The following is a 13,083-nucleotide window of genomic DNA, read 5'->3' as shown; positions in this document are numbered from 1 at the left end:
AACAACACAATTGGGAGCAGACTCTGATTATTATTATTATTATTATTATTTCTTTACAGGGACTGGATGGATGGATGAATGAATGAATGAATGAATGAAACCTAGCGTGCACCAAACACAACATTATTTAAACTTTGTTTCAATGCAGGAAACTCTAGTTTGGTAAGGGATCTCTTCTGCGGGAGAGCACAAATCGACAGTTCCCGGGAGAGGAGCCATGGCAGTTGGGCCGCTGGATTGGTTTTCTAGTCTTTCATTCGCTGTCAGGGCTGGTCGCCTCAGTTTTTCTCTTTGCCCCTCACCAGCTTGACTTGGCAGAGACTTTGACCAAAAGCTTCTCAGGATTACCACGATGGGTAAATCACATCTTTTTGGTGTGAGGCAACTTCTGGCAAGTGATGGGATTGCCAGCAGGTGGCCGCCATTTTGTGAAAGGCAACGACGGTCAACGGGGCTGTCACGTATTCATCAAACTGCCTGTCGTTGAACGGCCCAAATTCATGAAATCTCCATGCGGCTGCCATTTTGCATGCGGGTCTGTGTGTTGTTTTCTTTTTCTCCCGCTTCGTAGAGGACTTTTGAATCCCATCTAAGCAGCAAGATTTCTGCTGTTAGGCTTCTAAAAATGGAAGCACCCAAATTTGAATTCCCGAAGAGAAAATATGGATGATGTAGAGAAGGTTTTGTGGCATTTTCCACATTTTCCCATTTTTTTAAAAAAATTCTTGGTTGTGGACAAATCCCTTGCCTGAAGACGTCCTTCAGGAGTGCCTGGCAGAGGTCTGGCTCACTCCCTATTGTGGAATCACACATGCAGATCCATTTTGGGGGGGCACATAAATGTCCATGGCTGCCATTTTGTGTGAGGTAAATTCCAAATGTTACCAGAGACATCGTGGCTATTTGGTTTTAAGAGTCCCTCAGTTCCCATTTTTGTGACCTCCTTGCCATCTTATACATCAGCTCCCACAATGTGTGTTATGAAATAAGTGGTCTTTTCGCAAAGTTGCCTTGTGAAATGGCCATTTGTGCTTTGGCTTCACGTCATTTTGATTTGGACCTCTTGGTGTGGCATTATCCCACAGTCAACAGTGCTGTTTTGATTCTTCTTTTTATGAGAGACCTTTGGACAGTCTTGCTAATATTTTAATATACAGTAAGGAGTCCCATTAAGATAACATTGGAGTTCTGAGTGGGTGTATACACACTGGAGTACTGTAAGAGTCTTTGTTGCGTTTAACGCTGAGGTAAAATATACTAAGTTTATTTCTTCAGTGATAGTAATAATAATAATTATAAAACTAATAATAATTTCCCTCAGTATAAAATTAGCGCCGCGATGGCCGCGAACCCACAGCTCTGAGAAAGGGGCGGGGCAACACCACCTGCCTCTCGTGACTGACATTCGAGAAGGGTAGACCAAGGAGGCGGGTGTCTAATTTTATTGGTCTACTGAAGAATGTAGGCGTGGTCAAAGGGCAAGTTGTGGGGAAGGGCTCCTCTCCCCTCATATTACCGCCCTATCGATTTGACATGAAGAGAAATCCAATCAAGGAAAGGGAGAGCCTGATTTGTGGGCGGGACCCTGCATGTGATAGGCACTTCCAAGGGAGAGGGGCGGGGCCCGCACCGCGCAGGACGCTGAGCGACCCTCGAGGGAAAGATGCCCGCGAGCTCGAGGAAACTGTTAAAAAGCGGGGTGGTGTTTATTCCGGAGGGTGGGCACAAGTATACCTTCATGATTGGCCAGCAGAGGCGGGAGCCTCACGAGTTCTGTCCCGGGGTTGGCCAACGCTCGAAAAGCCTGGCGCGCCTGCGCCTTGGCGCTGTGATTGGCGTCTTGACGAACCCCGCCTTCCCTTTTCGATTGGTTGCTTGGGAGAAGGGGACGGGAGGCGGGCGTGAGGAGAAACAAGAGAAGTTGTTTGAGTGGCGGCGGCGCAGAGAGAGAGAATCAGTCACAAGCAGGCTCCTCCCTCCTGTTACCCGCCCTTTGGCGCGAGCGCTCGCCAGCGATTGGCCAAAGGAGGGGCGAAGGAGGCGCTCGGGGAGCAGCGGAGACGCTCGGGGATTGGAGCCTCCGGCGCGCGGTGGGCGTGGCCCGCCGCGAGAGAGGGAGGGCTCCTCCTTCTCCGGCGCAGCGCGAGCGGGCGAGCGTACGCAGAGGCACGCACGGCGAAAGGGAGGGGGCGGAGCGCAGCGCGCGCGCTCCTTCTCCTCTCTCTCTCCCTCTCTCTGTGTGAGGGGAGGTCTCCCTCGCTCTCCCTCCCTCCCTCCCTCTGAGGCGCGCGCGCGCGCGCTCTCGCTCCTTCCTTCTCTCTCCCTCTCTCGCTCTCGGCGGCGCCGGGGAAGCCGGAGGAGGAGGAGGCCGGAGGAGGAGCGGCGGCGGCGGCGGCGGAGGAAGGCCGAGAGCGGAGTCCGGGCCGCGCCAGGCCGCGGCTGGGGGCCGGTCACGGTGGCGGAGCCGGAGGAGGCCGGGCCCCGCCCCGCCCCCATCCCCCCACCGGCGGCGGCACCACAACCGCGGGGGGGCGGCGGCGGCGGCTGCCGGGGCAGCACTTCCCCTTCTCCTTCCCCCTCCTTGGCGGCGGCCGCCCCTCCCTCCCCCTCGTCCCCAGCGGGGCCCATGGAAGGCCTGCCCGTGGAGGTGCGGGGCTCCAACGGGGCCTTCTACAAGGTGAGGCGGGGGTGCGGGGACAGGCGTTGCCGTGGAGACCGGGGGTGGGTGGGCGGGGCCCGGGGGTTGCCATGGAGATCCCGGGGAGGGCGTGAGGGGCTTCGAGGCGGGGGGGCGGTGGCCACGCTTCCAGGGTGGGGAGCCCAGAGGCAGGGGGGTGTCTGTTTCAACTCCACCCCCCCCAACCCGGTACATTTTGTGGCCTGGGTGTTGGGGACCCCTGGGCTGAAATGGGGGGGGGGTGTGAGCGCGGCGGAGACTCCTCTTCTGTCGGGTGGCTTTTCTAGGGGCCATGCAAAAGCGAGCGTGGGGGAGGAGGGTATCTTTCTGGGGGGGGGCTTAAGAGGAAGGTGGGGTTGGGGATTCTGGAAAGTGAAGCCCCTAGAAAGGGGGAAGGAAGCAAGGGCCGCTCAGGGTTCTGCAAAGGAGACTTCCCCTGGGCGTGGGGTTGAAGGGGTCAGAGGGCCCGTTATGGGGCGGGGGGGGGAGCTCTGGGCCTTCAGACTTAAGAGGTAGGGCTATGGTTTGGGCGTGTGTTGCAGATCAAGAGGCTGGGTGGATTGGGAGTGTAGCATGAGGTTGGTTGTGAGTGGTCGCCAGGTCAACGTCTATGGATAGAAGGGTTGAGTACAGTGCAGTGCTCATCTCATGGCTTTGCAATGCCGGGGATCAGCTTAACAGAGGCCTCTGCTCCCTTCCAAAGGCCTGATCTCATTGACAGGCTGGGCTGGAGGGAAGGAGGGGTCTCTTGTGTCACTTGAGCCTCATATTGCACTTACCTGCTATTTTTATTTTAGTTTCCTCTATCAGGCACATCTTTTTGAGTCCCTTGCCCCTTCCCTACATTCTAAAGCCTGCCTTTCCTGGTAAGGTACTCCCTCCAAAACAGAGTACCTTGAAATGCCATGAGCATATTAGTCAGCAGGCAGAAATATATTTATATCACAGTGCAGTCGAGTTTAGTGTCCCTTTATTGTGTAAGGAAATAAGGATGGGAGATCTTGTAACTGTATCTGTTTGCTGCTTGATTGGCACTGACACATGTTTCTTCTGACTTGCGGCTCTTCTCTCGCCAAGTGCTGCTTCCGCCCAGGTGCTGGAAGTAAAGGCAATATAAGGAAGGTGCTCCAATTCCACCCCTCCTTGAAAAACCTTCCTGCCTTGTAGGGAATGACTCTGTTTGTATTTTTATGAAGCAGGTGCTGTTAAAATAGGGGGGAAATAAACCCACCTTGGAAAGTACCATTGTTCAGTGGCGGGAGTATTAAGTTCCACGTTCCATGCCTGACATCTCCAGCTAAAAAGGCCTCAGGTAGGACAGCGCAGGAAAGACCTCTGGCTGATCCTTTGCTGCGTCTCACAATGGACGATACAGGGCCAGTGGTTTGGCGCAATAGGAGACAACTTCATTTGTGCTTTCAAATGTGTTACGAGGCAAGTGGAGTGATGGGTCTCTCCCATCAGTAGGATTAGTGTAACCCTGTTTTGCTATAAAATGCTGCGTTACTTTATATGCATTTCCCTGATTAGTTCTGATGGGAAATTAATCATCCCTCCGGCTTGCACAAGGCTGGGCCCAACTGAGATCTCAGTCTGTCTTCCAGATTCAAGGCCTGCACTTTGCAGTTTACTGCTTTTGAGCATCCAGTCATGCTGGAATTACCTTTAGTGGGCTAAAAGCAGTTCTTCATTGTAGCAAGACCTGAGTTTCCCAAGTAACTTTTAGTGTCTCTAAATTAGGACCAGCAGGCTGTTCCCAGGCTCCAGTGGGCTCGGCAGTTCCTGATCCACACCTTTTTTCTTATTGGAAAAGGGCTTTTTCTTCCTTTAGTGTGGTAGCAGGAATGCCAGTCTCTCTAGAAGTTGAGGCTTTCATCGTCACTGAATCTAGTTGTCAAGAATGCTGCTTTGCCCAACCTGAAGGGTCAAACATAGAGGAGGAAGCCCAAGATATCTAGGGTATGAGAGATTCTGAATTCTGCCAAGTTCTACTGGGACTGTGTAGAGGAGTGATATTTTGTTTCAGTGGAATCTCTGGTCCCCATTCTGTAGTGAGAAGCTATTGCTTGTTTAGAAAGGCCTCAGAGAATTTTCTAACCTAATCACAAGGTTGCAAGGTGGGGGCTCAGTGTATTGTCTATTGCTAATTTTAGATTTCCCACTTCAGAATGGAGTCACAACCAGTAGATGGCCATGAATTGTGAAGGTTTGCCTGGCGCCTTCATTAGGCACCAAGCAAAAACCTTTCTCTATAACCAGGCCTTTGTGGTGTAGTGGTTAAGAGTGGTAGACTTGTAATCTGGGGAACCGGGTTCGTGTCTCTGCTCCTCCACATGCAGCAGCTGGGTGACCTTGGGCTAGTCACACTTCTTTGAAGTCTCTCAGCCCCACTCACCTCACAGAGTGTTTGTTGTGGGGGAGGAAGGGAAGGGAGAATGTTAGCCGCTTTGAGACTCCTTCGGGTAGTGATAAAGCAGGATATCAAATCCAAATTCTTCTTCATCATCTTCTTTTTCTTCTTCTTCTTTGGCTGGTTAGCATTCTGTGGCCTTTTAAATGTGTTTGTGGAGGGGGGTTGCTGGTATGTTTTTGTTTTTTGTGTTCTCATTTTGTATTTTCATGTTGTATTTTCATTTGTAAAATAAAAAAATTCCTTCAGTAGCACCTTAAAGACCAACTAAGTTTTTATTTTGGTATGAGCTTTCGTGTGCATGCACACTTCTTCAGATCTGAAGAAGTGTGCATGCACACGAAAGCTCATACCAAAATAAAAACTTAGTTGGTCTTTAAGGTGCTACTGAAGGAATTTTTTTATTTTACTTCGATCCAGACCAACACGGCTACCTACCTGTAACCAGAACTATTTTCATTTGTGTTCTCATTTTGTATTTTCATGTTGTGAACCGCCCTATGATCTTCGGATGAAGGGCGGTATACAGATTTAATAAATAAGGGTATTAAGAATAATAAAAGACATACTGTTGAAATATTTGAGGGGCTAATCCTCTTCTCCCGTAATGGAGTGGGTTATTTATAGCCTGTCTGCATGCTCTTTGCTGTGGCATCTCCATAGATTCCTTATCAAGTAATTTATTTTTAAACTCATAACCCTACCTTATCACATAACATTTTTACCACCAGGAAACATGCATCATGTTACATGTCCTCAAAAGACTCTCAGCCTGGGAAACGGGGGCTGCAGAAGACGTGGGGTTCTTAAACTGTACCTCCATTGGTAGTGCACCTGTTTTTGCATGCAGAAGATCCTGAGCTCATTCCCTGATATCTCTGTTTAAAAGAATCGGGCAGCAGGTGACAGAAAATACATTTAGGCCCTGGAGCCACTAAGAGCAGACAGTATACTGGGCTGTGCACCAAATAGTGTCTCCTGGTAAAAGGCAGTTTGTGTTTTCTGGGGACTCAGGTGATGTCACTTTCTGCAAACATCTTAAGTAACTGGCTCAAATGGCATGGGGAGCAAATGTACAACAAGCATCTGTGTAGCATTTCATCTCTGGTGTCTCCCATTGAGGAGCCCATGCTGTCTAGATCCTTCCTTCCAGCAGTGCTTGTTTGCATGCACCTCCGTTGCAACTGCTTAAGTGGGGGCTACTGCCGGAAGCTGTATGTGCCCTAGTGGAGTTGCAAGAAAGCTGAATGAGGAGAAAGTGGGAACGCTCTACTCGAGCCAAGCGTTGTGTCGTTCTATGGAAAGGTGCTGGGCTTCTGAACAGGATTTTAAAGACTGCACGTTCCTCCTGGCAATGGCATATTCTTCACCACACCCTGTTTTATAAAATTGCATCCAGAGAGGGAGGGTATGCTAACTAACTTCCAAGCTGCAGTATACTATTTGCCCATATTCTTTTCCGCCTTTCGACTTCAGCAGCTTCCTCTTTGGAGGTTTCTGCAGCTCCTTGGCTACTGCAGCACCATCTTTGTTTTCAAATGCATGAGCCACAAACCAATTCTTTTGTGTGTTCCTGGGCTTCCCAAAGGTTTTCATGGAAGACCCTGGTTACAGGTAGGTAGCCGTGTTGGTCTGGATCGAAGTAAAATAAAAAAATTCCTTCAGTAGCACCTTAAAGACCAACTACCCTATTTCTTAGAATTTGAAAGGTGAGCTTTTGCCTGCCAGTCACTACTGGCGGTCCTTTGTAGAACATCTCTAGCGTTGCTGTTTCTGCGTACGCTAGAGTAAAATAACAGGGTTGTAGCTCTACCTGAAGCATAAGAATAAGGTTAATGAGCTGGCCTTTTTTTCTTTTTTAACAGTTTTCAGTGGATAGAATATCAATCATAAGCAGTAATACACATGGCGGTATTGCCGTGCCACTGGTAGTTGACTCAAATCCTGTTAACTTTTAACTACCCCTAGTAATAGTTGATGTAAGAACATAAGAGCCCATCTGAGTCAGTGTCCTGCTCTCACAGTGGCCTGCCAGATGCCCACGGGGAGCAGGATTTGAGTGCAACAGAACTTGGGATTCTCAGCAACTGGTGAAGTCAAGAGGCATGCTGCCTCTGGCATTGGAGGTAAAATGTAGCCATCATGGTTAGTGACCATTGATAGCCTTACCTTCTTTGAATTTGCCTAATCCTCTTCTAAAACCTCCCCAAGTTCATGGCCATCACTGCCTCTTCTGGGAGTGAATTCCAACGTTTTAACGATGCACTGTTTGAAAAAGTACTTTCCTTTGCTCTTTTGAGATTTCCAACGATCCAATTCGTTGGATGTCCATGAGTTCTAGTATTATGAGAAGGAGAAAATCTTTTTTTTCTATCCACTGTCTCACCATACATAATTGTACACATTTCTATCATCACTCCCCACCCCCAATTCTCACCTTTTTTCTAAACTAAAAAACCCAAATATAACATTTTGTCATAGAGGAGTTTCTCAAACTCCTTGATCATTTTGTGTGTCCTTTTCTGAACAGTGTCCAGCCCTACAACATACATACTGTACCGTACTTTACTGTACATGGTATTCCAAGTACGGTTACCACAAATTTGTATATCATTGTTACAATATTGGCAGTTTTATTTTCAGTCCATTTCCTAATGACCCCTAATGTGGAATTTGCCTTTTTCCACAGCAGCTGAATGCAGGGTTGACATTTCCATTTCCCCAAGGTTTCATGTCTAAGAACAAAAAGAAGGGACCTGCTGGATCATTTAGAGTTCCTTACAATTCCACAAAAAAATAAAATAAAAATGGTGTCATAAGCAGACTTGGCTACCTCACGGCTCACCCCTAACTCCTGATCATTTATGAGCAATTGAAAAAAACACAGGTCCCAATACCAATCCTTGGGGGACCCTACTTTCTACATCCCTCTATGAGGAGAACCATCAGTTTATTCCTACTCTCTGTTTCCTCTTCTGTAACCAGTTACTGATTCAAAGGGTCCCTCTGCTCTTATCCCACGACTGCTAAGTTTAATGAGGAGTCTTGGGTGAGGGCTTTTAGCAGTAGCTTTTTGAAAACCTGTGTGCTTGTTGACAGTTTCAAAGAACATGTTTACCACCAGCTTTTCACAGTTTTAAGCTATCCAGCTTGTAATATCCAGGATCCCCCTAGATCCCTTTTTAAAAATTTGTCTTACAGCAGCCACTTTCCTGTCATCAGGTGTCAAGGCTGAAGTTTGGGATAAGTTGCGTATTTTTTGTAGCAGATTGATATGTTCATGTTTCAGTTCTTTTATGAATTCTCAGGTGGCTGCCATCTGGACCTGGTGATTTCTCAGTTTTTAATTAAGTCCTACAACCTCATCTCTTGTGACCCCTCTTCACCTCAGTTCCTCAGACTTCTTTCCTGTGAAAGTTAGTTTAGGCAGAGGGACCTGCTCCACATCATCTTCTGCGAAGACAAGTTCAAAGAATGGACTCTGTAATCTCCTTTTCCTCCTTTGACTTGATTGTTGTCCAAAGGTCCCACCACCTCACTAGCTGGTTTCCTACGTATTACTAATGTTTTTGAATAATTGTTTATTGTTGGTCTTAATGTGTTTAGGGATGTGCTCCCCAGTTGTTCTTACTATTCTTATTACTCTTAAAGCATCCCTTATTGTCTGCTTGCATTTCTTTTGCCAGAGTTTGTGTTCACTTGGACAAGGCTTCAGTCTTTGATGCTGCTTGTTAGTCATCTTCTTGGCCCTGATCTACATTCTGCATTGTAGCTGAGCTTCTGTTACTGTGGCTCAGATCAACCTCCACACATTCTAGAGCAGGCATCCCCAAACTTCGGCCCTCCAGATGTTTTGGACTACAATTCCCACCATCCCTGACCACTGGTCCTGTTAGCTAGGGATCATGGGAGTTGTAGGCCAAAACTTCTGGAAGGCCGCAGTTTGGGGATGCATGTTCTAGAGAGCTTTGGCCCTCTTCACTTCCCTTTTCAACTTTTAACAATCCCTAATTTTTCAAGGTGTTTCCTCTTTCAAAGTCAGGTGTGGCTGTATTGGATATCTTGTGCTAGATCCGGGAGAGTCCTGGCTGACCAGGTGCCTAGAATTTTATGCTGATACTTGAGGTTTCAAGTATTTTACCCTGTTTGAGGCTGGAAATACTTTATGCACGTGGCTTTGCGTACATGTTCCCTGCAGGAGAGAACGCTTGTGGAATATTGCTGCATGTCAAATAAGTTGTGCACAGACGGCCTAGCGGACAATGGCTATATGGCTTGCAGCAGCAGCAACAATATTTTTTTGTGTCCGGCTGCTGCTTTTATGCAGTGATCCACCAAAGAGTAATATTATCCTGTGCAATTTCAGGGGTTCTCAAGTTGTAGAGTTGCTCATGAATGGAAGTGGTTTGTGTGCATGGAGGGCTTGAAACTTTAAAAGGGGGTTCCTTGAAACTCTTTGACTTGATGTCCCAAGCATTGCAAAGGCTGTACACTGCAGTTTTCATTTAGCCCTAGCAGCGTAAGCCAGAGGGCAGGTAGACCAGGCTTGAGGTGTGGAACGTGGGAGATATAAATGTTCCTGTGTGCTGGCCTCATGGAATGAAGGGGGCTGATCCATCTGTGCTGAATGAATGATAAATGAGATTCTCTCTGCTGGCCTGGAGACGTATATAGCCTCAGGCGCAGCAGGGCTTTAAAGGGGATTCTTGGAGCTCTGCAGGCTGTGGGAGAGGGCGGGCCTAGAGTAGTTCAGAGACTCCAGAATCTTTGATCCTGCCCACATTACACAGTTGCGGGTCCTTGTTGGATGGTGCCCCCTCTGCCTCTTCGCTACTCTCTGAATTGCCAGAGTAGCTGTTGACTGTGTGTAAGGCCTCCAGTCCAAGGCCTCAGGATGCTAGACCACTAGACTGATAGACAGGGAGCAAAGGGGGGGGGAGTTATTCTCCCTCTCTCTTGCCGTGGATATCCACTAAAGCTGAATGTTGGAAGATTCAGGACAGATGAAAGAAAGTACTCCTTCATGCAACTCCTGGTTAAACCGTGGAACTCACTCCCACAGGAGCTAGGGATTTCCGTCAAGCCAGATGGCTTTAAAAGAGGATTAGGCACTTCCATAGAGGAGAGAGCTGTCGATGGTTCTTAGCCATGAAAGCTATGCTCCACCTCCGCAGTTACTGGGAAGAAGGGAGGGGGCTCTTGTGCTCAAATCCTCCTTGCAGGTTTCCCACAGGCACCTGGTAGGTCCCTGGAAGAACAGGGTGCTGGCTGAGATGGGCCTTTGGCCTGATCCAGCAGGCTCTTATTATGCACTTAATGTGGGTCTGGAGGACTATTTTGCTTGGGCGATCAAGTTGCGAGTAGCATCCAGACTTGCTAAAGAGGTCATCAGGTCCTAGGAGGAGGAGAGAGATTTTTAGCATGCTGTTGAGGAAAGGAGTCTTGGGAGGCAGCCACATAGTCAAGGATATACCGTATTTAATGCCACCTCTTCCAACCAGAGGGAACTCCTTTCTGCTGTCTCCAACAGCCGCCGGTCGGGGGGTTGAGTGGTGAGATTACCAGCTTACGTTTTCTCTGTCCCAGTGAGTTGTGTGTGCTGGGATAGTGGCATTGCTTACTGGGCAATGAACTCAGCTTAAAGCCGGCTTCCTCTGGAGCAGGGAAGGAGACGTGTGGCTGTCTGTTCGTAGCTGAGCAGCTGGCGGAGGAGACATCTGTCCCCAGGAGCACCTGTTCCTCCCATCACCCTTTAGACATGCAGGACATTTCACCCTGCCCTCATCACGCTCCAAACTCAGAACATGCCTCCCTCCCTTGATTGCACCCCTTCGGCTGCCCCCCCCCCGGTAGTGCCAAATGTCCCATGTTGTGGGCAGCAGGAGATGAAGAGAGGGGCAGGGGCATGACTGCACCCCGTCTTCTAAAAGCCACATGCCTGGAGGGATAAGGCTGTGGCAGAGAATGGCCACCACACAGAGAGGTTGTTTGTGGAATGCTATTTAGCCTGTATTCAGGGGTGGAGTTGGCCTTCCTAGATCAGAAATCAATTATTAATCCAAGCATGGTTTTCCCCTTCAAAAATGTCATTGGTTTTCCCCCCCCCCAAAAAAATGTTTATCCACCTGTGTTCGTTAACCAGGCTAACCATTTGCCTGTCGGACCCTTTTTTCCTAGCAACTCCAGAAAACATTCACTTAGAAGTGTTACTGTTCCTCTTGCAGTTGTCCCCAATGTCAATCCTGGTACAAGCCAGGCCATTCAAGTTTTAATCTAGAAACTGTCTTGGATTTTTTTTTATTAAGGAAAAATGGGTTATAAATGTTGTAAATGAGCGAGTGAATAGAGGGTTGCTCCCATGGAATCACATTCCTCCCAAACAACTGTCCCACTGAGCACCTTTCCCTGACCCCAAGCAGCCCTCCATTGCTTTGGGATTAAAAATGGATGGGCAGGTTGTGGTTGGCTTTGAGTGAGGGCTAAGAGTGGGGTCCTCTGCTGCAGAAGAAGCGAAGTGCCACCTGACCCACAGGCCTTTCAGCATGTGAGCTCTTGAGCTTTGAAAGGAAGCTGCCATGTGTTCTTTGAAGGAAGAGTCATAAGCTAGCTAGTGTTGGTGTTGGCTAGTCTGGCAGGGAATGTGCTTTAGAAGGAGTAAATGTGACAGGGTGGGGTGTGTATGAGAGAGAGGGAGAGAGAAGTCTTCCTGAACGTCCTGAACAGGACATGTGAAAGGAAGTATTTCATGGAGCACCTAGTTAAAACTATGGAACTCCCTCCCACAGGAGGCAGTGATGGCCTAGATGCCTTAAAAGAGGTTTAGACAGATTCATGGAGGAGGAGAAGGCTTTCAGTGGCTACTAGCCACAATGGATGCGTTCTGTCTCCACAGCTGGAGGCAGCAATGCTTCTGAATACCAGTTGCTGGAAACCACAGGAGGAGAGGATGTTCTTGTGCTCAGATTCTGCTTGTGGGCATCTGGTTGGCCACTGTGAGAACAGGATGCAGGAGTGCCTGCAGCGCTCTTTGGCCTGATCCAGCAGGCTCTTCTTATTTCCCAAACCTTCACCTGATGCATCAAGAGCCACTGCTTGTCTCTTGTCTGTTCCTTTCTTTTCCCTGCCTTTCTCTGTTCCTGTTGTATCAAGAGTCATGAAGGCGATGCCACACCTGGTTGGGCTTTCAGGTTCCAGCCCCCTTATTTGCCCTCAGGGGCCAGTGACTCAGAGGATCCCGTCTTTGGGGGATGTCGCCAAGTTGCAGCCTTTGCTTCTGCAGAGCTGTTCTTCTCTTACGAAGTATCCCTTTCCATGCTGCTGCTTTGCATTGGCTGTTTGGTACCTTGGGTCCACTGGTCCCAGTCGAGGGATGCGGTGGCTTGGTGGTGGTGGCTCCTTCTGCAGGGCTCCTTTTTTGCTCAGCCAGCACTGCCCCCTTTGCGGTGTGCTTTGGGGACTTGCCAGCTGTGGTGTTAATGTGGTGTCTCTTGTCTGTTCCTTCCCTTCCAGGGTTTTGTTAAAGATGTCCACGAAGACTCGGTCACGATATCCTTCGAGAACAAGTGAGTGTCCGCAAGAGGCGTGGCCCGGCTGTGCCCTACTCTGCTGTTTTGTCAGAGAGCTGGCAGGCCAAGACCAGCTCTCTGGAAGTAGTGGCTGCCCCTGCGTTTTTGAGGTCCATTGTATGATGAGGATACAACCCTGGTATACTGGCTCAGAGCCACCTCTGGCAATGAAACCCCACTGACCTGGCAGAGCTGGGGCTTATTTGCCTAGACATATGAAGCCGGCACCTTGTGTAATATGAACGCTGTGTGGGGCTGGTGCCTATAGCTCCATGCTGGCTCCTGGGAAATTGAAATAATATTATTCTTGCGGACAGTCACTGCCCCCCCCCAAAAAAATGTCCCTTGCTCTCACCCAGGAATGCTGGCCATTCCCATCCCCTGCTTTGCACTCTGGTGGCAGCTGGCCCGAGGGGAAGAAACAGGGGCTT

General features: G+C 48.9%; 1 protein-coding gene across 2 annotated transcripts in view; it reads left to right on the top strand.

Annotated features, from left to right (window-relative positions):
• The first annotated feature begins 2,221 nt into the window (after window positions 1-2,221).
• Window positions 2,222-13,083, top strand: part of FXR2 (FMR1 autosomal homolog 2) — a 29,726-nt gene continuing 18,864 nt past the window's right edge. Inside the window, exons 1-2 of one of the 2 annotated variants that reach the window (XM_035135067.3) lie at window positions 2,222-2,677; window positions 12,597-12,649. In XM_035135067.3, the coding sequence (XP_034990958.2) occupies window positions 2,627-2,677; window positions 12,597-12,649 (104 nt within the window). In that variant the 5' untranslated portion in view covers window positions 2,222-2,626. The remainder of the gene's footprint in view (window positions 2,678-12,596; window positions 12,650-13,083) is intronic. The other variant, XM_035135066.3, reaches the window with a different exon arrangement.

The sequence above is a fragment of the Zootoca vivipara genome, chromosome 12 (genome assembly GCF_965207765.1).
Source record: "Zootoca vivipara chromosome 12, rZooViv2.hap1.1, whole genome shotgun sequence".
Lineage (NCBI taxonomy): Eukaryota > Metazoa > Chordata > Lepidosauria > Squamata > Lacertidae > Zootoca > Zootoca vivipara.
This window is presented reverse-complemented; position numbering and strand designations above follow the sequence as displayed.